This window comes from Giraffa tippelskirchi, chromosome 5, assembly GCF_054371585.1.
Source record: "Giraffa tippelskirchi isolate mGirTip1 chromosome 5, T2T-mGirTip1v1.2.pri, whole genome shotgun sequence".
Taxonomy (NCBI): Eukaryota; Metazoa; Chordata; class Mammalia; order Artiodactyla; family Giraffidae; genus Giraffa; species Giraffa tippelskirchi.
Window position 1 is genome coordinate 128,994,782 of NC_137279.1, and position 26,690 is coordinate 129,021,471.

At 36.9% G+C, this 26,690-nt stretch overlaps 2 protein-coding genes across 13 annotated transcripts in view; one reads left to right on the forward strand and one right to left on the reverse strand.

The window, feature by feature from the left end:
• The window catches only part of GLMN (glomulin, FKBP associated protein), a 46,777-nt gene extending 44,265 nt beyond the window's left edge, over positions 1-2,512 (forward strand). For all 12 annotated transcript variants that reach the window (XR_014052596.1, XR_014052594.1, XR_014052595.1 and 9 more), the window contains 3 exons: positions 332-443; positions 1,457-1,530; positions 1,654-2,512. Coding sequence is in view for 9 of the 12 variants with exons in the window: in XM_081486383.1 (XP_081342509.1) it covers positions 332-443; positions 1,457-1,530; positions 1,654-1,764 (297 nt within the window). In the remaining 3 variants the exon portion in view is untranslated. The remainder of the gene's footprint in view (positions 1-331; positions 444-1,456; positions 1,531-1,653) is intronic.
• On the reverse strand, positions 1,585-26,463 carry C5H1orf146 (chromosome 5 C1orf146 homolog). Its single transcript, XM_081486391.1, has 6 exons — positions 26,334-26,463; positions 12,078-12,184; positions 5,771-5,864; positions 3,881-4,049; positions 3,388-3,466; positions 1,585-2,724 (listed from the first exon to the last, which is right to left on the reverse strand). The coding sequence occupies exons 2-6, from the start codon at positions 12,144-12,146 to the stop codon at positions 2,590-2,592; spliced, it is 546 nt and encodes a 181-aa protein (XP_081342517.1). The 5' UTR covers positions 12,147-12,184; positions 26,334-26,463; the 3' UTR covers positions 1,585-2,589.
• Positions 26,464-26,690: the final 227 nt, after the last annotated feature.

Consider the following 26,690-nt stretch of genomic DNA (forward strand, 5'->3'; position numbering starts at 1 on the left):
TAAGGAAAGAGAAATGTCTCAGACTATGTGGATTATTTTCAGATAATTTTCTCATGGATAAAACTTGTAAGTTACAGATCTCAAAACCAGAAGCTGTCCAAATGGCACAATAATGAATATGCTAAACAAGTGCATTTTTGTTTTGATTGGTATTTACATACAATAACTAGATGTAGTAATGAATGTATTAAGAAACAGTCAACTCTCCTTTGAAAGGCAAGGATCATGTCTTACTCATTTCTGTTTCTCCAACACTCAGCACTAATTTAATATTAGTAGATAATATATCTTGAATGTAATAACTAATTGTTTCATTAATTCTTCCAAACAGACTGGTTTGTGGACAGAACTTGAAAAGATTGAGAATAATTTCCTAAAGCCCCTCCATACAGGACTCAATATGTCAAAAGCACATTATGAAGCAGAAATTAAGAATAGCCAAGGTTGGTAATGTGAAATTTCATTTCCAGTTAAGCTTAAAAATTAAGTCAGATTTTTTTTAACTCATTTATATTCCACATAAAGAACTTTATCTTGTACTTGTCTAACTTATAGCCAACAAGGAACCATGACAACTGAGTCATTTTATTTATAATTAAAATGATTCTTCGCGAATATATATTCCAATTAATACTGAAATTGGGTTAAATATTTAAACCAAACTGGAGCATAGTCTGGTTTAAAACCTCAAGTTCTGATTAGAATCTAATTGTATCACAAATATTTCTGTTTGGATATCATTGTACTTCTTTTAGTATTGCGGGGTCCATCCCCCATGATATCTTTACTAAATCTCGACCTCTACTACATTTGTACAAATTACAAAAAAGAATCTTAGGTCCAGAATTACTTTTTAAAGTCAGCAGTTCTATTCTAATAATCTTGTAATCTTTTCCATATAACTATGGTGGTATATCTATAGATAGCACTATTAATAAAAATTTTGTCTTAGTGTGACAGGTTATGATTCTGATTTTATGTTGACAAAAGTTTCATTCCTCTTGTACATGCCGAAATAATGCTGTTCACCTGAAGAAACATTAATTCACATGTTACAGAATTTTGATATTTTTATTTGTTCACAGCCACTTTTTAGCATACCCTGAGCTATTAAATCTTCCCTGGTGGCTCAGTGGTAAAGAATCTGCCTGCCAATGCAGGAGACATGGGTTCGATCCCGGGTCAGAAAGATCACCTGGAGAAGGAAATAGCAACCCACTCCAGTATTCTTGCCTGGGAAATCCTACAAAGGACCTAGCAAGCAGGCTACAGTCTAAGAGTCGGACATGACTTGGCAACTAAACAACAACAACACAACTAGCTATTAAAACCATAAGACTTAATTTACACAAATAACTGGCTTTTTTTTAAGTTAGTAAACAAATTATAAATTTATTATTGAAATATAAGAGTTTTTAATGGTTAAGTGTGACACAGTTTTTCCCTTCTCTTACAGAAGTCCAAAAGTCTCAAGATCATTGTTCACTTAGAGAGGAGATCCCAAATATGCCTCCTGAAATGCAGCTTAAGGTAGATACGAAATTTGCCTAAGCTACATCCAGTTGAACTGGATGTACTGAACTCTTTTCTCTTTTTTGCTTTGCTTTGTTTTAAATGCAGCCTTAGTAACACTAATTTTTCTTGGCATTATAGGTCCTACATTCAGCTCTTTTCACATTTGATTTGATTGAAAGTGTTCTGGCTCGAGTAGAAGAACTCATTGAGACAAAAACAAAGTCTAACTCTGAGGAAAATATGGGATAAAGTGAAAGCTCCATCTCCTAAATAAAAACTAGTAATACACTATATTTTCATTATGGTTTATTTAATACCTTTATAGAAGTTCTTCTGTAAAACACACTGATAGAAAATAAATGTAGCTTCTCTTACTTACCTGTTTCAGCAATGACACATTATGGATCAGTAGCATTGTTTCCTTTTAAAAAGATATCTATATGGTAAATAATGCCCATGTGTATTTTAAATATACTGTTGAAAAATCTAATACGAATCAATAACTTTATATTATGATTTCATAAAATGTACTGGAATTACCTTTATTCATACAGTTGTGAGTTTATTTTATAAAAATTCTGATACACTTTATGTTTCAGTTAGATGCTATTTTAGAACTCTTATTGTTAAACTGGCTATCATAGCACTATAAGAGCTTAGAGAAAAATTCTGAGTCTGTGTACTACTCCTAATTTCCCTTTTTTTCCTTGCCTCAGGAGTCTTAGAGGGCAGAGTTCTCTATCACCAGCTTTCCAGCAGTAGTTACAGTGTGAAAGTATCTGTAAAGATTAATTTTAGAAATAGTGGCTGGCTTGTATTATAAAAAGGTATATATGACTTTTTCTTTAACCCAAGGGGCTAATTAGAAAATGCTGAATACTTATTTGCAATTAAACATTTGTTCTTCCAGCTTAATTTGTATCATTAAGAAGCTTCAATCTAAGTTTTATATACGTGTACCAATATTTTTTGAACATTATTAAAGGAATTAACAGAACTCTGAAAGTAAAATCATTTTTAATTATATGTATTTTATTTTAATATCCTTCTCAAAGAACATTTATAGTTGATAATCTAATTTGGGTTAAATGTATCACTACTCAGTTTTATCTTTTGAAGTGTTTTCCACACAGGACTTTGCTCAATGATGTAAGCTTTAGTTGTTATCATTCTGTAGCAGATGCTATCTATGTAGGATTTGGAGGTGATCTGGAAAAAGATATAAACATGCAACATTATTTAAGAAATAAGGTATTTTTACAGGGTCACATCATAAAATACCTAACTTATTCAACAGGTATTAATCAGTATGATGTATGAGTTATCAGAATAATAATAGAAAAATACCTGATCTTTGTCTTTATGGAATTTCAAACATGCAAACCAGAAAAGTAGAATACTATTGAGAATCGCTTCAACAGGGATCTGTTCCAACTAAAAGAGTAAGGGACACCTAACTCTGCCTATGGGAGTTGGGAGCACACTTTATGGAGAACAAGCATGAAAAGAAAACTGGAAACTAGTCAAGTTATAATATAGCATGTTTTCACTCTGACAGTTCATGACTACCAATATTTATACTTGAGAATTTGAAAGAAGATTTAAGTAACCAATAGGGCCAACACAATGTATATATGACCAAATGCTCTTTTGACCTAAATGAGTGATTCTGATAGTTGCTACTAGAATTGAGAAGACTTGAGAGGCCAAGTTCAGGCTTGGGAAAGAGTTGCATGTGTTTGGAAACAGCAACTTCTTTAAGGAAAACAGAATATTTGTCAGTTCCATTGAATAGGGAATGCATTTTGAAGTAAAGAATCTCAATGTTTATCAGAGTGTATGTATGTATGTCATTTTCCTCAGGTGACTTACCTTAGCTATGGTGCACATAAGATTAACAGCATTTACTGTGTTGTGTACTGGAAGTATCCGTAATTTACTACCCAGGAATCTGAGGGGAAAAAAAATCATTTAAGTTAAATAGATCATATGACTTACATTTGTTATCCTAAGTGGAAAGAAGAGACAAAAATCCTTTATTGTTTGTCATTTGTTTATTCATTCATTCATGCCTGCCTTATTCCACAGAAGATTTAATATGGCTTTAAAACCAGAACTTAATTGACTAAAAAGTGTTCACTTCTGATTTAGTCTTGCTGAAGAATTCCATAAATCAGCATGCATTCTGAAACTTGTCACCCTCATTCATAGAATAGCTCTTTGGCCTGCATTGTATTAAAAATGAAAGGTTAACATTATAAAGTTTATCTTTTGGCAAAACATAATTCACTTGCCTGAAACAATTCAGAACTGAAGTACATAAAATAACTTAAGGAAAACAGGTCTGTAGTGTTACTGTCCATACCTCTGCTGAATCCTGAACATCAGTTTCCATTCTTCAGGTCCATGCAGGGCAGCAGACAGAACCAAAAAACTATTTTGGTGAATGTTAATAAACTTCTCAATTTTGGCTAGAAATGTTTCTTCAGCAGACATAAAGCATTCTTTAGCCTCCATCAATAAAAATGCAACTCCTAGGGAATGTGAACATAATATAAAATGTCACTTTGTCATATTAATAAAAATTTTTATAAACTTAGTAAAATCAACAAAAATAACTATAAGTTAAACATATCTGTAAGTGTCCAGGCCCTAAACCCATAACAGATGGAAATCACTATAACAAAAGTCTTACACAGCAAAATAATTAGGTAGTTCTTTGAAGTGCTCTGTAATAAAAGGATGACAATCTAAATATTTAAGAGAAAAACCCTTTCTGGGTCAGTAACCCTTATTGTGGATAGTGCCTTATAGGACTATCCACAATGAATGTAAGGCCTAATTTTAGTTACATGTTAATTTTTCATGTTATAATTTTTAAAAGCTGGAAATCAACTAAAGTAGTTTTAAGCAAGCTTTTAGTTATTTCTTGGAGAATCTTCTGTATCATAACATAAACCATTATATAAATTAACACACTCAGGAGCAGATATCTAGGGTCTCTGAAACAGTATCAAGTGTATAAGAATGCTCCAGAAGGCTTCCCTGGTAGTCCATTGGTTAGGACTCAGTGCTTCCACTGCAGAGGGCACAGGTTCGATCCCTGGTTGGGGAACTAAGATCCTGCACGCCATGCAGCAGTCCTCCCCCCATCTCCCAAAAAAAAAATGATCCAGAAGAGAAGCTTAATCTGATTAGGTCTTTAAAAGATGAGTGGAAGGCACAATCTCAGGAAGTAAATAACTATGTGATTATACTAATTGAATGAACTTAATGCTAAAAATTTATATAACTTTTCTGAATCTAAATTACCTCATCTGTAAGGTTGGAATAATAGTTCTTTGATAGGTTTGTTAAAAGGATTAATTAAGAGAATGTATATAAAGTGACCAAAGCATACAATTGAGTAGGTATTTACCAAAAATATTTTACTTCTCTCTAGAGGGCTCTCTATCCAACCAGGAAGGATGAATTTGAGGTTGGACCATTTTCAGCTTGTATGTCTATTTCTAGGAGCTTTTGAAAGTGCTTGTCTTCCAAAATCTCTGTTAGAGTACAGGTCTATTCATAACCATTCTAATAAAATCCTTTACCTCCACATCTTTTTATCACTTCTGTCATTTTCCAAGCACAATTAGAGCTGCCCCCTTCCCATGTCCCCAGTTTTCTCGTATCCTAATCTAATTCCTTTGCCTATGACTCACAGTTGTGTAGTTTTATGATTTCAGGAACATTTGTCCCCATTTGGTTCTTTTCGTTAGTATTTGTTTATATTATGTTCAGTAAACTCTTGTACAAAATCATGAAAAACACTCTCCTATATTTTTTTCCCACCTAATTTTTTTAATTGAAAGATGATTGCTTTACATCCTGTATTGTTTTTGAATATGGGTTTTGATCAATATGATGCTAGCCTCTTTGTTAATATGAGTAATATTTTAAATGTTGATTGTTAGGGAGGGTGGCTTTGTTGTACTTTCATGTTAGTTTCAAAGCAAGTAGTTTGTACCATCCTCTACTAGACTCCAGTGATTTAACTTTAGTTCAACAACTGTAATCTAAAAAGGAATGTATTTTGTCATTGGCCATATGTACTGCTTTTGCAGGAGTAACAAAGTTTTATTACACATTCACCTTTCCCCAAAAATAACACCTTAAGCTTATTACTACATTACTGAACTACCAAATAATTAGAATTTACATGCACATATTTATTAACAAACTTAAATCAAGGAAGTCAGCAAATATACTGTACCAGAAAGAGAAAATATAATTGATCCATTTTCCACTGAATCTGAATACCGAACCTTGTGGCTTCGATTTTCTAGGGCAGCTGCAACTTCATAACTCTTTAAAAAAAAAATTTCAGAAATACAGACTTAAGACATGTTTTAATAGTTTAATTAAAGCTAATGAAAAAACGTGAAGTTTAATAGCTTCTTTTATAACTGTACACTTAAAGATTTGATAATTGAGACACTAAATGTGCTCTATGGAGAAAAAAAACTTAAAAAAAAATAAAAATATTTAGTTCTCCTGAAATACACTATGGGTTTGGAAATGAGTTGTATACTAGTTATGTTATTTAGGGAGGAAACTAAGGACAATTTTAAAGAATTAAACTATAAGAGCAAACACAAACTTCTTTTTAAAAAGCAACTTGAAGATGGATTCTTCACATACCCATAATTATGTGGATAGAATAGGAAATTAGAAATATTTGAGGCCTAGAAATTAGATGCTTAGTATTTAAAGCAAAAGTCCTATTGTCTTCATACATGTTTTCTAACTCACCTAAGTGCTTAAAACATTTGAAAAGTTTACTACAAGTAACTGTAAACAGATGAACTGGAGAATTGATTGTGTCTTTGTAGTCTTCTATTATGGCACTTCATGGTTCTGTCAATCATCTAACACACCACATCTAAGAAACACGTCACCTTCTATTTATTCATTAATGCATGTCAGAATCCATCTTTAAGTTGTTTTATAAAAAGAAGTTTGTGTTTGCTCTTAATGTTTTCATATTGTCCTTAATTTTTTCTTTAAGTAACAGCTGTAGTAACACAACTCATTTCCAAACCCACAGTGTATTCCAGGAGAACTAAATATTTTTACTTTTTTTTTAAAGTTTTTTTCTCCATAGACCACATTTAGTGTCTCAATGATCAAATCTTTAAGTGGTACAGTTATAAAAGAAGCTATTAACAATAGGGTATTACCTAAAGCACTTCCCCAGTGGCTTAGCATTCATTATCCACCTGCAATGCAGAAGACACAGGAGGAAGATCCCCTGGATGAGGGGCACAGCAACCCACTCCAGTACTCTTGCCAGGAAAATCCCATGGACAGAGGAGCCTGGTGGGATACGGTCCATGGGGTTGCAAAGAGTCAGACACCACTGAAGTGACTGAGCAAAGCATTAAAATATAAGTGGTTCATAGTATTTACTGACTGGTTAAAACTCAAGCTTATTAGTCTCCAAGTAGATAGAAATCCCTTACATTTATTTTATATTTGCCTGTGTGTATTTTAAGTACACAGGTTGGAATTAGGTACCAAATACTTGATTCCTTCCTAAAGATAGAGTATTTTATGCTACTCAAACAGATCCTGACCTAGAGTTCAATTAAGACTGTTCCCATGAGTTTTCTGCTGTTTTCAAATTATACATTGCTTCCAGTGATGGCAGATTAAGTAATTTAGGCCAACTCTCCTGCTGAAGGCATCTAGAAAAGCTGGAAAATTTTCAAAAATCTGCTTGAATGCATCAGAGAGCTAGCAGGATAGTGCAAAATTACAAGACCAAGACCTTTACAGAAATTCAAAGATAAAAGATAGGCATTTAGGCCATTTTCTCCCCTGAGGGCGTCTGTCAATTCAGGAAGAGACAGATGAGAGGCTGAAGAGAGCTTTTGACAAAAGTGGAACAGCTCTCATAGGGGCTGCAGCCTAGCTTCAAACCATTTCAATCCCTAAAATTGGATTAAAATGATACTGTATTACTAGTGCTCCCAAGCACCTTGCAGAAGCACTCCCTAGAGCAACCTTTCTCAATTAGGTCTCCTCATTTCAGCTACAGAACAAAGAAAATTATCTGAATATTTTCTCAATTCAAACAGGACAAGTATCATTGAAATGAACAGGACATAAGCTCCTTTATTACATACAATAGAAGCTGGGTTGCCAGATCAGCAAATAAAAATATAGAACATCCAGTTAAATTTCAATTTCAGATAAACATGATATTTTAGTATTAATATAAGTATGTCCCATGCAATATTTGGGATGAACTTAAACTAAATTCATTATTTACCTGCAACTTTTAAGTTTAACTGAGTGTCCTATATTTTATCTGGAAACCCTGCTTAGAGAATTAAAGGTATAATTTTCTCTCAGAATTAAGGTTTCTCTAGAAGAATATAACACTCTTTCTAGGCCTCAAATAGTTTCTACAAACACTTTTTTTTCAAATACAAATTCCAACAAACAATCAAAAATAATCAGACATATAAAGAGACAAAATTACATGAAAAGAGAACTATGAAAAACAACAGGTAATAGAAACAGTAACAGAAACAGGACATACATACAGTAAAGTTATATATGTACCTTAAAATAGCTGTTTACTATATTCAAGGAGATAAAAGGCAAGATTGAGAATTTTGGCAAAGAATTAGAAATTATATAAAAGGATGTAACAGATCAAACCAGTCAATCCTAAAGGAGGGGGCAAGAGATGATTCTTCATGGTAAAGAAGAGAGAGGTTAGAATAAGACTGAATACGATTTTTTTAAATCTACCCTATTCTCTCGTTGCCTCAAGCTGCCCTCTGCTCTGTTGGCTTTAGCCATCTAGCTCTATACCCATTTTAAGACAGCCTTAAGTTTCATTGGAATTTTTCATGCTTCTTTTTGTTAGATATCTGGAATCCGTATTTTTCTCTCATATTTCTCGTTTCTTTAGCTTTGCCAGAGTGATTTTAAGAGAGGAAGCCAGCAACCAATACTAATTTGCCAAAAACAACTGCTTTTTATTTATTTATTATGTTTTATCTATCTTATTTTATGCTATTTGTCTCACTTTTTTTTTTTTTGCCTCTTTTTGTATTGATTGTTAATATTGTCTCATTTTTTTTTCCTTAACTAGCTTTGGAAGTTATATGTTCTATTTCTGTTTTTTAATAGTTACCCTAGAAAATTTAACATACATACTTAGCCCCACAAAGTCCAAAGTAAATAATAATTTTTTATTGTTGTTTTTGTTGTTCAGTCGCTCAGTTGTGTCTGACTCTTTACAACCTCATGGACTGCAGCATGCCAGGCTCCTCTGTTCTCTACTACTTCCCAAAGTTTGCTTAAATTCTTGTCCATAGAGTGGGTGATGCTATCTAACTATCTCATCCTCTGTCACCCCTTCTCTTTCTGCCCTCAGTCTTTTCCAGCATCAGAGTCTTTTCCAGTACGTTGGCTGTTTCATCAGGTAGCCAGAGTATTGAAGATTTAGCTTCAGCAACAGTCCTTCCAATGAATCTACAGGGTTGATTTCCTTTAGGATTGACTAATTTGATTTCCTTGCAGTCCAAGGGACTCTCAAGAGCCTTCTCTAGTACCATAATTCAAAAGCATTAATACTTCAGTGCTCAGCCTTCTTTATGTCCAACTCACATCCATACATGACTACTGGACAAACCATAGCTTTGACTAGACGGACCTTTGTTGGCAAAGTGATGTCTTTGCTTTTTAATATGCTGTCTAGGTTTGTCAAAGCTTTCCTTCCAAGAAGCAAGTGTCTTTTAATTTCATGGCTATAGTCACTGCAGTGATTTTGGAGCCTAAGAAAATAAAATCTGTCTCTGCTTCCACTTTTTTCCCTTCTGTTTGCCATGAAATGATGAGATTGGATACCATGATCTTGTTTTTTAATGTTGAGTTTCAGGCCAGCTTTTTCAGTCTCTTCTTTCATCCTCATCAAGATGCTCCTTAGTTCCTCTTCACTTTCTGACATCAGAGTGGTATCATCTCCGTATCTGAGGTTGTTGATATTTCTCCTGGCAATCTTGATTCCATCTTGTGCTTCACCCAGCCTGGCATTTTGCATGATGTACTGTGCATGTAGGTTAAGTAGGATGACATTATACAGCCTTGTAATACTCCTTTCCCAATTAGGAACCAGTCCATTGTTCCATATCTGGTTTTAACTGTTGCTTCTTGACCCACATACAGGTTTCTCAGGAGACAGATAAGGTGGTCTGGTACTCCCATCTCTAGTAATTTTCCACAGTTTGTTGTGATCCACACAGTCAGTCTTTAGCATAGTCAGTGAAGCATCAGTAGATGTTTTTCTGGAACTCCCTTGCTTTTGCCATGATCCAACAAACATTGACAATTTGATCTCTGGTTCCTCTGCCTCTTTGAAATCCATCTTGTACATCTGAAAGTTCTTAGATCGCATACTGCTGAAGCCTAGCTTGAAAGATTTTGAGCATAATCTTGCTAGCATGTGAAACGAGCACACTTGTACAGTATTTTGAACATTGTTTGGCATTACCCTTCTTTGGGATTGGAATGAAAACTGACCACTTCCAGTCCTATGGCCACTGATGAGTTTTCTAAATTTACTGACGTATTGAGTGCAGCACTTTAACAGCATCATTTTTTTTAGGATTTTAAATAGCTCAGCTGGAATTCCATCACTTCCACTAGCTTTGTTTGTAGTAATGCTTTTTAAGGCCCATTTGACGTCACATAACTGGTAAAGAATCTGTCTGCAATGAGGGAGACCTGGGTTGGGAAGATCCCCTGGAAAAGGGAAAGGCTACCCACTCTAATATTCTGGCTTGGAGAATTCCATGGACTGTATAGTCCATGGGGTCGCAAAGAGTAGGACACAACTGAGCGACTTTCACTTTCACTGACTTCACACTCCAGGATGTCTGGCTTTAGGTGAGTCACCACACCATCGTGATTATCTGGGTTATTAAGACCTTTTTTGTATAGTTCTGTATGTTCTTGCCATCTCTTCTTAATCTCTTCTGCTTCTGTTAGGTCCTTACCATTTCTGATGCTGGGAAAGATTGAGGGCAGAAAGAGAAGGGGCAACAGAGGATGAGATGGTTAGATAGCATCACCCACTCTATGGACAAGAATTTAAGCAAACTTTGGGAAGTAGTAGAGAACAGAGGAGCCTGGCATGCTGCAGTCCATGAGGTTGTAAAGAGTCAGACACAACTGAGCGACTGAACAACAAAAACAACACTAAAAAATTATTATTTACTTTGGACTTTGAGGGGCTAAGTATGTATGTTAAATTTTCTGCTGCTGCTGTTGCTGCTAAGTCACTTCAGTTGTGTCCGACTCTGTGCGACCCCATAGAAGGCAGCCCACCAGGCTCCACCGTCCCTAGGATTCTCCAGGCAAGAATACTGGAGTGGGTTGCCATTTCCTTCTCCAGTGCATGAAAGGGAAAAGTGAAAGTGAAGTCGCGCAGTCGTGTCTGACTCTTAGCGACCCCATGGACTGTAGCCTACCAGGCTCCTCCGTCCATGGGATTTTCCAAGCAAGAGTACTAAATTTTCTAGGGTAACTATTAAAAAACAGAAATAGAACATATAACTTCCAAAGCTAGTTAAGGAAAAAAAAATGAGACGATATTAACAATCAATACAAAAAGAGGCAAAAAAAAAAAAAAAAAAAAAAACAGAAAAGTGAGACAAATAGCATAAAATAAGATAGATAAAACATAATAAATAAAAAGCAGTTGTTTTTGGCAAATTAGTATTGGTTACTGGCTTCCTCTCTTAAAATCACTCTGGCAAAGCTAAAGAAACGAGAAATATGAGAGAAAAACACGGATTCCAGATATCTAACAAAAAGAAGCATGAAAAATTCCAATGAAACTTAAGGCTGTCTTAAAACGGGTATAGAGCTAGATGGCTAAAGCCAACAGAGCAGAGGTCAGCTTGAGGCAATGAGAGAACAGGGTAGATTTAAAAAAATCGTATTCAAAGTCTTATTCTAACCTCTCTCTTCTTTACCATGAAGAATCATCTCTTGCCCCCTCATTCTAGACACTAGGTGGTATCCATAAGATAAACATCAGGGAAGGGGTTAGATAATCCTGCTAATTGCAGAGTTAAAACACTAATCAATTGCCCTCAGGCATTCGACTTCCCATTCCTTCCCCCTTCAAGCCGTAGGGAGACAGCCTCCTCTCAATGCTACTAAGTCTAGACAGGTCAGTTCCTGTTGTTTACTTCTCAAAAAAACCTTAAGTAATATGTATGTGCATATGAATTGTTGTTTGTGGAATAATTTAACATCTCTTAGAATAGGCTTAGTGAGAAAAAAAAAGAAAGACTTAAGAAAATGTCCAACTTTCAGATATTTAGAGAAGTAGGAAAATGGATGCAGTGATCTTCCTAATTTATCTTTAAAATACATTTTAGGTTATATACTTGCTGATTCACACAACTTTGGATAATCAAGCTAAAGGTATTTTAAAATACTGTTCTATTGCTTAATTTTTAATTTAAGATCAATGGCCCAAATGCCTCTTTTACCTTAAGAGATGAGCTAATAATAATGGTGGTTGTCCATTTTATTTTCTCTTTTCCATCACTTTCAGCCATCTCTTTGGATCAAATCAGCTTCTGGTGGTGCCAACAATCTGAGAAAAATAACAGCAAAAATAACACATAGAAATGTTTGCTTGATGAATGAGTAAATTTCAGAAAGAAATAAAATTAGGGTAATGGAGACAGTCTAAAGAATATTTGACAGTCAAAATTTGACACCAAAAGAGTATCTGTCTTGTTATACATTGTTTTTGTTAAAGTCACTTCAGTTGTGTCCAACTCTTTGTGACCCTACAGCTCAGTCAGTAAAGAATCTGCCTGCAGTACAGGAGACCGGAGTTCAATCCCTGGGTCGGAAAGATCCCCTGGAGAAGGAAATGGCTCCCCACTCCAGTATTCTTGCCTGGAAAATCCCATGGACAGAGGAGGCCTGGTGGGCTGCAGTCCATGGGGTCACAAAGAGTCAGGTACAACTGAGTGACTAACACTTCACTTCATGGACTATACCCCCATCAGGCTCCTCTTTCCATGGGATTCTCCAGGCAAGAAGAGTGGAGTGGATTGCCAGGCCCTCTGGGGATCTTTCAGACCTAGGGATCGAACCTGCGTCTCTTACATCTCCTGCATTAGCAGGCAGGTTCTTTACCTCTGGTGCTACCTGGGAAGCTCATTATATTTTATATGTTAAGCTCATTCAATATTATGCTTCCCAGTAACAATTATTACAAGCATTGGTTCCCATTTCACAGCATTAGAGAAGAAAGATGTGTCAAGGACTATGAAAGATCTGAAATTGTATCCTACTTGCAAACTAAAAAGTTAACCTGCAAGAGTTTGATGGGTACAGGGAAAGACATAAGACTCTTAGATTAGACACAAAGGACAGTACAGGAGTATCACCCTTTTCTTCTAGCAGTTCCCCAAGGGCAATTCCCACGGGGTGACAAGACAAGAGCCATCTGTACACACAGGGGGTTACACTACAGGAAAGGAAGTTAGAGCTCAGAAAGCCCCAACCTTTTTAAAGAGACTGCAAGCATACCTGCCCTCTGCTCTAGAGGCAAATAACGTAACTATCTCTAACTTACAATTATTTACTATACAAATATCCTTTAAAAGACAGTTCAGGGGTGGGGCATTTCTAAAAAGTACACTGGTGATGCTTACTGATGCTGGTCTAGGAACCACATTTTAAGAACTACTGCACTACGGGAAGAAAAAGCATTCTAGGCAACGATAACACAGCAACAAAGCATAGTATACTAGCAACCCGATAATAAAAGAAAATGATGTAATAACAGAATTCTGTTATTCTGCTCAGTGCACTAAAGTTGAAGATATACATGTCTGGGGTAGTTGGGTGGCAATAAAAGTGAAAATTACTGCAAAGCTAGTAGCATCAAACTGAATTTAATTATGGTCTAAATTTGGCACTTTTCTGAAACTGAGACTAAACACCCTTAAGCTATATTTCCATTTCTGTGACAGGCTTATGTGTTTTGCCCATTTTTCTATTAGATTTCCTTTTCTCATTCATTTGTAGGATTTCTTATTCTGGAAATCAGTCTTTATTAGCTGTGTGTATTTTCTCCCAGTTTGTACTTGTCTTTCCCCCTTCTTTATGGTAATATCTGATACACACAAGTTAAAATTTTCAATATTGTCAAATTTATCAATCTTTTCATTTATGATTAGTGCTTTTTTGTTTCTTTTCTTTCTCGATTCCAAAGTCAAATATTCTCCTTCATTGTATTCTAAATTTTTAGTTTGGCCTTTCAAATTTAAGTCTTTAATTATTCAGCCGGATTTTTTGTATAGAGTCTTAAGTAGAGATCCAATTTCATTTTTTGAAAATATGGCTATCTAGTTGTCCCAGTACTGTGTATTCAGTCTCCTTTCTCCCCCCGTCATTAATAATACCACCTTAGTAATACAATGTATCTATATTAACAGACCTATTTTCTGGGTTCTCTACTCTATTCAGTCTCTCAGTTTGCTTATTCCTAAATCAATGTCATACTGTTTTTTTAATTATCATAGATTTTTTAAAAGTCTTGATATCTTTATGGGAAGTCTCTCCATCTTAACTCTTTTTCAGTTGTGCTGCAGCTATCCATTTTTCATCCCTATAAATTTTAGAGTCATCATGTCAATTATTTTAAAAAACCTTGTTGGTTAAAGATTGTTTGGGGAGTTTGCTGTAATGTTTTTGCTGTAAAAAGTGTTTCAAACTCTGCTGAAATGTAGCATGGTGCTTGTTAACAGTTCAACAATCCATGGTTGCTCACGCCGACCTACTTCTACTCTCCCTCTGAAGCAGGTTAGCATTGAAGGTGGTATGGAAAAGATTTCATATGTGTTCAATTGTTTGTTTCTTCTTCCTTCTCCCTTTGGCTCCCCCCTTCCCCTCCTTAGCTCCCTCAACCTCTTTTGTTCAGTGTGTGTATCTTAAAGCTAATTTTTACTACTGGATATCTGACTGGAGCCACAGATATAGAGTCTGTATTGTTCAAAATACAGCATGGAATTAACATTAAACTTAAATAAAACTAAATTTAAAATGCAAAAAAGAAAAAAAAGAAACTCAAAACGAAAAGCCCTACTAAAGGGACTTTTTAAAATTAGAAATGCATTAATCTATAAAACAGTTTTGGAATAAACCTTTTTTTTTGGCCATGCCACGTAGCATCCAAGATCTCACTTTCCTGAAGAGGGATCAAACCCATGCCCCTTGCAGTGGAAGCGTGGAGTCTTAACCAGTAGACCACTGGAGAAGTCCCAAAACTAAAATTCCTATGCACTTAGACTTTCCATCTTTGAACATATCTCCTCATATTTAGGACTTATACTCATCTTCAGTTAACGACAAAAGAAAGACATTGTGGGGGAGGCCAGTTATGGAAGGGGCTTTCCTGGTGGCTTAGAGGGTAAAGTGTCTGTCTGCAGTGTGGGAGACCCTGGGTCGGGAAGATCCCCTGGAGAAGGAAATGGCACCCCACTCCAGTATTCTTGGCTGAAGAATCCCATGGATGGAAAAGCTTGGTAGGCTACAGTCAACAGGATCGCAGAGTCGGACATGACTGAGCAACTTCACTCCTTGATGGCTCAGACAGTAAAGAATCTGCCTGCAGTGCAGGAGACCATGGTTTGATCTCTGGGTCAGGAAGATCCCCTGGAGAAGGGAATGGCAACCCATTCCAGTATTCCTGCCTGGAGAATTCCATGGATAGAGGAGCCTGGTGGGCTACAATCCATGGACTCACCAAGTCAGACACGAATTATCAACTGAACAACAATTAGGAAAGGCACAGTACCAAGGGTAAGGTTTGTTATGCAGATTTAAGTTGGTGCCATTTCCACTGATAGGAGTTTCTTGTGATTTAGAATCATCCACAGCAGGATCCTCTATGACCCACTTTCCAGAATATTGGAAATAAAAGCAAAAATAAACAAATGGCACCTAATTAAAATTAAAAGCTTTTGCACAACAAAGGAAACTATAAGCAAGGTGAAAAGACAGCCTTCAGAATGGGAGAAAACAATAGCAAATGAAGAAACGGACAAAGAATTAATCTCAAAAATATACAAGCAACTCCTGCAGCTCAATTCCAGAAAAATAAACGACCCAATCAAAAAGTGGGCCAAAGAACTAAACAGACATTTCTCCAAAGACATACAGATAGCTAACAAACACATGAAAAGATGCTCAACATCACTCATTATCAGAGAAATGCAAATCAAAACCACAGTGAGGTACCATTTCACACCCATCAGAATGGCTGCTATCCAAAAGTCTACAAGCAATAAATGCTGGAGAGGGTGTGGAGAAAAGGGAGCCCTCTTACACTGTTGGTGGGAATGCAAACTAGTACAGCCACTATGGAGAACAGTGTGGAGATACCTCAAAAACCTGGAAATAGAACTGCCGTATGACCCAGCAATCCCACTGCTGGGCATCATATTGAGGAAACCAGAATTGAAAGAGACACATGTACCCCAATGTTCATTGCAGCACTGTTTATAATAGCCAGGACATGGAAGCATCCTAGATGCCCATCAGCAGATGAATGGATAAGGAAGCTATGGTACATATACACAATGGAATATTACTCAGCCATTAAAAAGAATACATTCAAGTCAGTTCTAATGAGGTGGATGAAACTGAAGCCTATTATACAGAGTGAAGTAAGCCAGGATGGGGAACACATGTAAACCCATGGTTGATTCACATCAATGTATGGCAAAAACCACTACACTATTGTAAAGTAATTAGCCACCAACTAAAATAAATAAATTAATAAAAAAAGAAAAGAAAAAGAAAAACACCAATACAGTATACTAACACATATATATGGAATTTAGTAAATCGGTGAAGATAACCCTGTTTGCGAGACAGCAAAAGAAACACAGATATACACAACAGTGTTATGGACTCTATGGGAGAGAGCGAGGGTGGGATGATATGGGAGAATGCCATTGAAGCATGTAAATTATCATATGTGAAACGAATTGCCAGTCCAGGTTCGATGCATGATACATGGTGCTCGGGGCTGGTGCACCGGGATGAACTGGAGGGATGGGATGGGGAGGGAGGTGGGAAGGGGGTTCTGGAAGGGGAACACATGTACACCCATGGTGGACTCATGTCAATGTATGGCAAAACCAATACAATATTGTAAAGTTAAAAAATAGATAAATAAACTAATTTAGAACTGAAAAAAAAAAAAAAAAGAATCATCCTTCCTTCCCAGGAATAGAGATGAGACACCTACAAAAGATTTCCTTCATAAGTGTAAATATCCTTCACGAAAGGGTAACTTCTACTGTTTTCAGAGCTTCTTCTGTGTCTTTTTAAAAATAATCAGCTCAAAATAATCCTTATGCCAAATAGACATATTCTGGGGTGGCATTTCTGCTACCCTTCAACTATCACTGGTGATTTAAATTGGGCATTTGATCTGGTCCCAGATTTTTCCAATTACAACTGCCTTTGCAATACATGGAATTACCTTTCAAAACCATAAATATCATATTCCTCCCTGATTAAAATCCTTCAGTAATTCACCATGACTTACAGAACAAAGTCTAAACTGAAGGTATACAAATTCTTTCCCATTCAGCCTCATGTCCTGCCATTCCTCAACATATTACAAATACTCAAGCTATTCTGAAGAACTTGTAGTCCTGAACAAAATGTTTTTCACATCTCATCCCTTTACGTATTTTTAACTAAAACTCCCCTCCTCTCCTTGACAGTTCCTATGTAATTTTAATAATAAGCAGTTTGTGCTTTTCCTATTCTCTACAAGCAATTAGGACCTTCCTCTTTTGTAGAACTATAGTACTCCAAAAATATCTTTATTATATCAATCATTAATATAGTTATATTTGTTTATATAGCTATATTGTCAATGAAAAGACTTCTCACTGGAAGCTCCTCAAGGAGTGGGACCATGTTTTATTCATCTTTGTATTCCCAATGCTGAGCACAGTGCCCAGCACTTTTAGAAAGTTCAAACAGTAAGTCCAGATATCAGAAGCAAAATAAAGGTCGCAGCAAAAACAAGTAAGGGGGTTACTGGTTGACTGCCATGAAGAGGGAGGTTTTTGCCATGTGCCTTTCTTATGTTAAGAGATCTGAGGTGCAGAGACGGATTAAATTAGATTAGGAGAATAATATAAGACACACATTCAGATCTTTGGGTAGAAGACCCATGGTGTAGTAGAAAGACCAGGAGTTAGACCAGGGATCTAGTTTTGCTATCTATTACTGTGATCATTCAATGTCTTTGAGCATATTTTCATGGGAATATAATGACAAACAACAAGAAAAATAACACTGGGCTTTCTATTATCTCAGAATAGTTAAGAAAATCAAATGGCATAATACATAGGAAAACATAAATATGACATATTGTATTATTACCATCATTATATACTTCTGTCAACTCCTTAAACCAAGCCAAAACAAAATAATAAATCACTTTTACAAGACTTTCAGTACTTTTTCAAATGCTCCAACACAAATACTCCCTCAGTTACATTTTTCTCCCCTAGAGATCTCTTCTCACTCATGTAGACTCTAGCCTACCCTCTTCAATATAAACTGGAGATATGGGTCTGATTCATTAGCTGTCATCCTAGGAATTCCTTTCTCCCCTCTCCTATGTTAGAGCTATGTTTCCCTTGATTTATTTTTTTCATTTTGCAAAAGCATTCTTTAGTTGTTTTTTGAAAAAAAGAATGCATGACACATACATTTATCAATAGATATAGAGATACACTTTGACCCCCTGCATATCCGAGAAATCTTTACCCTATCCCTATGTTTAATTGGCAGGGCTTCCCAGGTGACTCAGTGGTAAAGAATCCACCCACCAAGCAGGAGACTTGGGTTTGATCCCTGGATCAGGAAGATCCCCTGAAGAAGGAAATGGTAATGGACTCCAGTATTCTTGCCTAGGAAATCTCATGGACAGAGGAGCCTGGCAAACTACAGTCCATGGGCTCACAAAGGAGTCAGACATGACTTAAGTGACTAAACAACAACAACAATATCAAGCATTGATTACGATGTAGAGAAACTGGAACTCTTTCATACACTGCTATTCATAAAATATGTGCTACAATCAGTTTGGAAAAGATCTTGGCAATTGCTTTAAAAGTTAATCATATGCCTACCATATAATGCAGTCATTTCACTCCTAGATATTTTTACAAAGGCAAAAGAAAGCCTGCATCTATACAATGAGATAAACATGAAGGCTTTATTCATAATACCCCAAAACTAGAAACAACTCAAATATCCCTTAGCAGACAAATGGATATTGTAATATATCTATACTCTAGTATTACTCAGCAATGTAAAGGAATGAACTACTGATTCACACAATAACCTGGATCTAAAAAATTATTAAGCTGAGTGAAAGAAGCCAAAAAAAAAAAAGATTACTATATGATTCCCTTTGTATAAACCTATGGAAAATGCAAACTAACTCACAGTGACAGAAAACAGAATGGTAATGATGGAGCAGTAATGATAGAAGAAGAATTAGAAAGGGTAGGAGGAAACTTTGGGGAATGATGGCTACATTCATTATATTGATTGGTGGTGATGATTTCAAAGGTGTAGAAATGTATCAAAAAATCATATACACTGCAATTAATTACACATCAATTATACCACAATATAGCTACATATAATTCCAGTTGAGCTTTCAAATCCTGAAAGATGCTGCTGTGAAAGTGCTGCACTCAATATGTCAGCAAATATGGAAAACTCAGCAGTGGCCACAGGACTGGAAAAGGTCAGTTTTCATTCCAATCCCAAAGGCAATGCCAAAGAATGCTCAAACTACTGCACAATTGCACTCATCTCACATGCTAGTAAAGTAATGCTCAAAATTCTCCAAGCCAGGCTTCAGCATTATGTGAACCGTGAAATTCCAGATGTTCAAGCTGGTTTTAGAAAAGACAGAGGAACCAGAGATCAAATTGCCAACATCCGCTGGATCATCAAAAAAGCAAGAGAGTTCCAGAAAAACATCTACCTCTGCTTTATTGACTATGCCAAAGCCTTTGACTGTGTGGATGACAACAAACTGTGGAAAATTCTGAAAGAGATGGGAATACCAGACCACCTGACCTGCCTCTAGAGAAACCTGTATGCAGGTCAGGAAGCAACAGTTACAACTGGACATGGAACAACAGACTGATTCCAAATAGGAAAAGGAGTATGTCAAGGCTGTATATTGTCATCCTGCTTATTTAACTTATATGCAGAGTACATCATGAGAAACGCTAGGCTGGAAGAAACACAAGCTGGAATCAAGATTGCCAGGAGAAATATCAATAACCTCAGATATGCAGATGACACCACCCTTATGGCAGAAAGTGAGGAGGAACTGAAGAGCCTTTTGATGAAAGTGAAAGAGGAGAGTGAAAAAGTTGGCTTAAGGCTCAATATTCAGAAAACCAAGATCATGGCATCTGGTCCCATCACTTCATGGGAAATAGATGGGGAAACAGTGTCAGACTTTATTTTTGGGGGCTCCAAAACCACTACAGATGGTGATTGCAGCCATGAAATTAAAAGACGCTTACTCCTTGGAAGGAAAGTTATGACCAACCTAGACAGCATATTAAAAAGCAGAGACATTACTTTGCCAACAAAGGTCCGTCTAGTCAAGGCTATGGTTTTTCCAGTAGTCATGTATGGATGTGAGAGTTGGACTGTGAAGAAAGCTGAGCGCCGAAGAATTGATGCTTTTGAACTGTGGTGTTGGAGAAGACTCTTGGGAGTCCCTTTACTGCAAGGGGATCCAATCAGTTCATCCTAAAGGAGATCAGTCCTGGGTGTTCATTGGAAGGATTGATGTTGAAGCTGAAAGCTCCAATACTTTGGCCACCTCATGTGAAGAGTTGACTCACTGGAAAAGGCCCTGATGCTGGGAAGGATTGGGGGCAGGAGGAGAAGGAGAAGACAGAGGATGAGGTGGCTGGATGGCATCACTGACTCGATGGACATGAGTTTGGGTAAACTCTGGGAGTTGGTGATGGACAGGGAGGCCTGGCATGCTGCGGTTCATGGGGTCACAAAGAGTCCGACAGGACTGAGCCACTGAACTGAACTGAATAATAAGTGTATCATTTTTCAATTAGCAAATTCTGTGTGTCAAAGAAAAGAAGCACAGGTGTTCAACACTGGAGCTATTCAAAATGTTTCCAGTGGTGGGACTCTGAAATCTACAGTAATTCTATCTACTTCATTACCAGTTGCTTACTCTTGCTGCTATGAAAACCAAAATTAATGCCAGGTAGCTGAAATCAAGCATAGAAAGCAAAGCTAATCTTTCGTTATGAAAAGTGAAAAATAACCTTTTTGAAACACTTGACAGTCATTGAAAAAGGTCCCCCAAGTTACCACATGCCAATTATTTTCCAAAAGAAAAAACACATTGAACTTCTGGATAAAATAACCTATACTGCTTATATGGCTAAGAAACAATCTTTGCTTCTATAGCATCTTTTTTCAAGTGGTAAGATCTTTTACAATAGTATGAAATTGGAAGATATCTAATTATCAAAACAGAAATCTCCTAAATTTCTGTTAGAAGCAGCTTTTTTTCATGTTCTTAAAACACGGAAATTACCATGATGAGGATATATCAATAATAAATTATATGTACATGGAGGTAAGGAGAAGATAGGACTAAGGTGAGTTCTTAAAGGAGGAAAGCAAGCCCCAAATAGGTATACCTTTCTGGATTGAAAATTGAGACAAACTCAGAAGCTCAATGTTTATCTGGCAAGGAGATCTACCCAGTATGGCTTTGGGAGCTACAGATACTGGGAATTCTCAAACATAAAATCAAAACACAAAGTAAATGGGATCAAGAGCATCTCGATTTTTTAAAGGCTAAAATATGCAGTTTTAGGCTTATTTTTATAAAGACTATGATAGGGCTTCCCTAGTGACTCAGTGGTAAAGAATCCACCTGCCAATGTAGGAGACATGGATTTGAGCATTGATCCAGGAAGATCCTACATGCTGTGGAGCAACTAAGCCCATGCACCACAACTACTGAGCCTGTGCTCTGGAGTCTGGGAGCTGCACCTACTGAAGCCCATGTGCCCTAAAGCCTAGGCGACAAGAGAAGTTACCACAGTGAAAAGCCCATGCATCGCAACACAATGCAATGAAGAGTAGTTCCCATTTGCTGAAACTAGAGAAAAGCCCAGGCAGCAACGAAGACTCGGCACAACCAAAAATAAGTAATTATTTTTAAAAAATTACTTTAAAAGACTGTCTTAGTCGTCATCAGGGCAGTATAACATAATGGTCAAGAGCACAAATTCTGGGGTTGGAGTGAAAGTAAAGTGTTAGTCACTGAGTCGTGTCCAACTCTTTGTGACCCCATGGACTGTAGCCCACCAGGCTCCTCTGTCCATGGAATTCTCCAAGCAAGAATACTGGAGTGAGTTGCCATTTCCTTCTCCAGAGGATCTTCTGGACCCAGGGATTGAACCTGGGTCTCCTGCATTGCAGGTAGACTGAAGGACCAGGGAAGAACCTAGGTTCAAATGCTGGTTCTGTCACTTACCAGTTGACATGCACCTGGGCAAGTTACTTAACCTCTCTAAACCTCAACTGTCTCTAATTTAAAATGCAGAGAATACGCCCTCTTTTACAACATTCCTGTGAGGATTCAGTAAGATCATAAAGTAGCAAGATAGTGTACTGGTTAAAAGTGTGGCCTCTGGAGCCAGGCTGCCTGATTTGAATCCTTGGTTCTGCTACCTACCACTGGTAAATGATCTGACCTTGGGAAAATCACTTAACTTCTTCATGCTGCAGTTTGCTCATCTTTGAAATGAGGATAATATTTCCTGCCCCACAGGGCTATTAAGAAGATCAATGTGTTATACATAAATCATGTAAAACAGTAGAGCACATAATAAGTAGTAATTATTATTGAAATGTGTACTGCATTAATAATTAAATAGTAAGCTTCAATAAATGCTAAATACTGGTAAACAAAAAGCACAATGCACATTAGACTGTTTTTTCTAAACATGTAATTTTTATTTTTTTAAACAGAAAGTTTGGGTGCTCAAAAGAAAGCTGGCCCATGTCTTATAAGTAACAGAATTTCATGTCTGTTATTTCCACTCCTTAGAAGGTTCAAATCTTCTGGTTATGCTGTCGTTTAGATTATGCCTCAGCATTTCCATGAAGCCTTTTCTAATGATATTTCAATTTTTGTTCTTCCTCCATACTAGTCCACAGTAGATAGTTTATAAACATTTTGTTACTTGATTTAACTGGCATCCACAAACTAGGCTTTTCCTTCTAGCACAGGCAGTTTGGAGAGAAAAAAGGAGAGAGAGGAAGCTGAAGTGATTCAAACTTGATAATAAAATTAAAGGCTGCTCAGAGTAGAGACATATCCATCACAAAACAAAAGATCAGTTATATATGGAATGAGAATGTGTATATACACATATTTAAATGTATATATTTTATAACACGAGGAATGCTCAAAAGAGAACACAAGAAATTGAGCACTGAACTTCAGTTTTGGTTGGTTCTTCAACAACAAATGTGAAAAGGAAAAGACTATATAATTTTACATTAGGAAATTCAGGCTGAGAGAGGATGGTGTCAAAGGGCATATATACCTACAGAATGAGTATGAATTGGGTTTACTTTTGGTAGACTGGACATGTTAACAGTTATTAAGTCTTCCAATCTATGGACGCAAGATATCATTCCATTTACTTGTTTCTTCCATTTCTTTCATTGATGTTCTGTAGTTTTCAGTATACAAGTCTTTCACCTCCTTAGTAAAGTGTGTTCCTAAGTATTTTACTCTTTTTGCGCTTTTATAAATGGGATTATTTTCCTAATTTCCTTTTCATGTAGTTTGTATACAGAAATGCAACTGATTTTTATATGTGGATTTTGTACTCTGCAACTTTACTGAATTGATATATTAGTTCTAACAGTTTTTTCTTGCCTAACTGATCTGGCCAGGACTTCTAGTACTATGCAGAATGGAAGTGGTGAAGGTGGACATATCTGCCTTGTTCCTGGTCTTAACAGGAAAAATTTTCACCTTTTCACCTTTGAGCATGTTACTAGCTGTGAGCCCATCACTTATGGCCTTTATTATACTCAGGTAATTTTCTTCTATGGATGAATAAGCTCTAGAGATCTGCTGTACAACACTGTGTATGTGCTCAATCAGTCAGTCGTGTCTAACTCTTTGCAACCCCACGGACCGTAGCCTGCCAGACTTTTCTGTTCATGGAATTTTCCAGGCAAGAATACTGGAGTCGGTTGTCATTTCCTACTCCAGAGGATCTTCCCAACCCAAGGACTGAACCGACATCCCTTGTGTCTCCAGCGTTGGCAGGCGGATTCTTTACTATTGTGCCACATAGGAGTACACAACACTATAATATATACTTACAGTTTTATTAAGAGGGTAGATCTATATTAAGTATTCTTTACACAATAAATGAAAAAAAAAGTGAATGAGTCCAAATCTAGATCTAGCTCTTTTCCTTTTTCAATTAGTACCATGTTTATTACCTCATGCCTGAGCTGCTGTAATTACCTCCTAACCCTCCTTTCAAATCTATTCTACAAACTCTTCTCAAATAATTTTCCTAAAACTTGAATTATAGCTAGATCACTCTTCTGTCCAGAAAACTTCAATGGTTTCCTAAGGCTTAAGAAATTAAATCCAAATTTGTTAGCCTAGCATTCAAACTCCTCTTCCCAAAGTCTGGCCCCATGTTTCCTTTCCAGAATTACTTTCCACTAACAGGGGCAGCTTCACTGACATGCAATCTGTGTATTCTCACAGGGTCCCACACTTAAAAGGATTCTATACTTGGTTTATTGCTATTATTCTCCTATTGCTTTCTTGAGAATGTGAATTTTTAACCAAGAGGTTCTATGTTTTCATTTCACACTGGGCCTGTAAATTACATAGTCAATCCTGCCCTCTATAACAAAGAAACCCTATACTTTCTCACCTCACTACCATACCATACTATTTTCTTCTATCTGAAACAACCACCCTGATCTCTGCCTGCCAAAATCCTATGTACTTTTTAAAAGCTCACTTATAACACACTCAAAAAGTTAAATTACATGCAGATTAAGATGACAAGGAGGTACCATTTTGTACCCATGAGAGCCTTCTTAATTAGGGTTCTGGGATATGAAACTCTAATGCCATTAGACCAAGGTGAGGAAACTTTTTGGTATAAGGCTGGAGAGTAAATATTTCAGGCTTTGTGAGCCATATAATTTCAGTTGCAACGACTCAACTCTGCCACTGCAGTGTGAAAGCAGCTACAGATAATAAGGAAACGAATGTGACAGTATTTCTTAAAACTTTATGTACACTAAGATACGAATTTCATATAATGTTCATGTGTTACAAGTATTACTTTTCTTTGATTTTTTTTTTTCTCAATCACTTGAACCACAACTATTCTTGGCTCCAAATGTGGAGGGCCAGATTTGGCTCATGATCACAGTTTGCCTAGCCCTCCCTAAGATATCCACGATATATCATGAGTTTGCTTTTCTTCTATGCATCTAGAATGCTACTAGTCATGAGAAAATAATCTCTTGAATCACGTTTTACAGGTTTAATTATCTCATAGAACTGTTGAGAACAGCTGCAATAAGAGTGACAAAAATTAAAATTAAAAAAAAAAAGAACTAACAAAGATATGAAGCAACAAGGATTCTTACACATAGGTAGTTAGAATGTAAACTGATACAGCCATTTTGGAAAATAATTAGGGATTAATGGGGTAGATAATTTTTAAGGGGCCTTTAGTGTTCCTGCAGGTTTTTGCTGGATATGTATAGAATATTTTTCACGTGCAATAAGCAACACTGAGGAATGAGGCAAGCAGGTTTGTCACTATTAATTAATAAGCATTCTTCCACTCAGTGTTTATCTGTTAACACAATCAACTGAATGTACCTTCACTAAGGTCTACTTATGTTATTCTCACATCCCTCTGGGATTTGGGGGCCAGAGGAACCAACAAGAACCTGAAACTTTGGTTACTGCTTTGCCACCAATTTTCAAAAAATCCTTTGTTTCTGATCCAGAAGGCCTGTTTCCTCATCCAAAAATCAAAGGCTGGACCCAATGGCCTCTTATGCCAGGTCCAAAGCCCTAATATATTGGGCTTTTGACGTTATGGTTTTGTCTTTCCCAAGTTTTCAAATTTAAATAAATTTAACACTGCACAATAACCTCTTTACTGTAACTCGCTTTACCGCTCAGTCTCCTCACTAGTCAAGTGACAGAGACTGGCCTACAAATCTTCACGGCCTCTTAGATTTCTCACTTTCTAGAAAAATCTTCGCCACCCCGTCCCCTCCCCTTCCTCAACCTCCTAGGAGTGGGAGATGTGAAGAAATTAGAAATTACACCAAAGGAGAATATAAATCACGGGGTGGAAGTCAGAGCTTTGGAAAAGAAAGCAGTTCCCCAATCCTACATGAAGAATCCGAGAAAACCCGTTTCCACACAGCTCTCAAATGAAGAAAAGGCTGCGGAGGATCCTTTCTCACCCGCCAAATCCCTGAGGTAAAGATCTGTTCGCTGATCTTTACCTCAAGGTTTTTCAAGACGGAAGAAAAACCACACTGGCAGAAGAACCAGGTTATCGGCAGCCTCATTCCCAAACATGCAAACACACCTAATCTGCACGTTGTCCGTGACAGCTCCGCGGCTCCCAAGCTTCAGGAATTTTCCAGGAGAAGCCCTGTTGGCAGCGCAGGAGGCCCAGGCGCGTTCTCTGCGCTCGGCCGCCTCCGCAGGCTCTGCTTGCAGGGCTTCTGCGCAGCCGCAGACGAACAACCACGCCCCACGTGTCTCCCTGTTTAGAGCGCGAAATTGGCTCCTACTAGAGTGTGTAAGAAAATGCAAGATATTTTTCACGTTAGATTTAGCTGCCTGGAACTGATTTTTCACAATTTCTTAAATTTAGGCTCAATTCGTATAGTACTACTGTGAACATAAAATCAAAGTGACCTCCAGTTTATTCAAATTATGA

Excerpts from the sequence above, each read along its gene's own strand:
- C5H1orf146 (XM_081486391.1), bottom strand. The coding sequence starts at position 12,146 with ATGGCTGAAAGTGATGGAAAAGAGAAAATAAAATGGACAACCACCATT. Across the intron at positions 4,050-5,770 it reads AATTATATTTTCTCTTTCTG|GAGTTGCATTTTTATTGATG; the intron begins GTACAGTATATT and ends CACATTCCCTAG. Across the intron at positions 2,725-3,387 it reads TTATGTGCACCATAGCTAAG|ATCACCTCCAAATCCTACAT; the intron begins GTAAGTCACCTG and ends ATCTTTTTCCAG.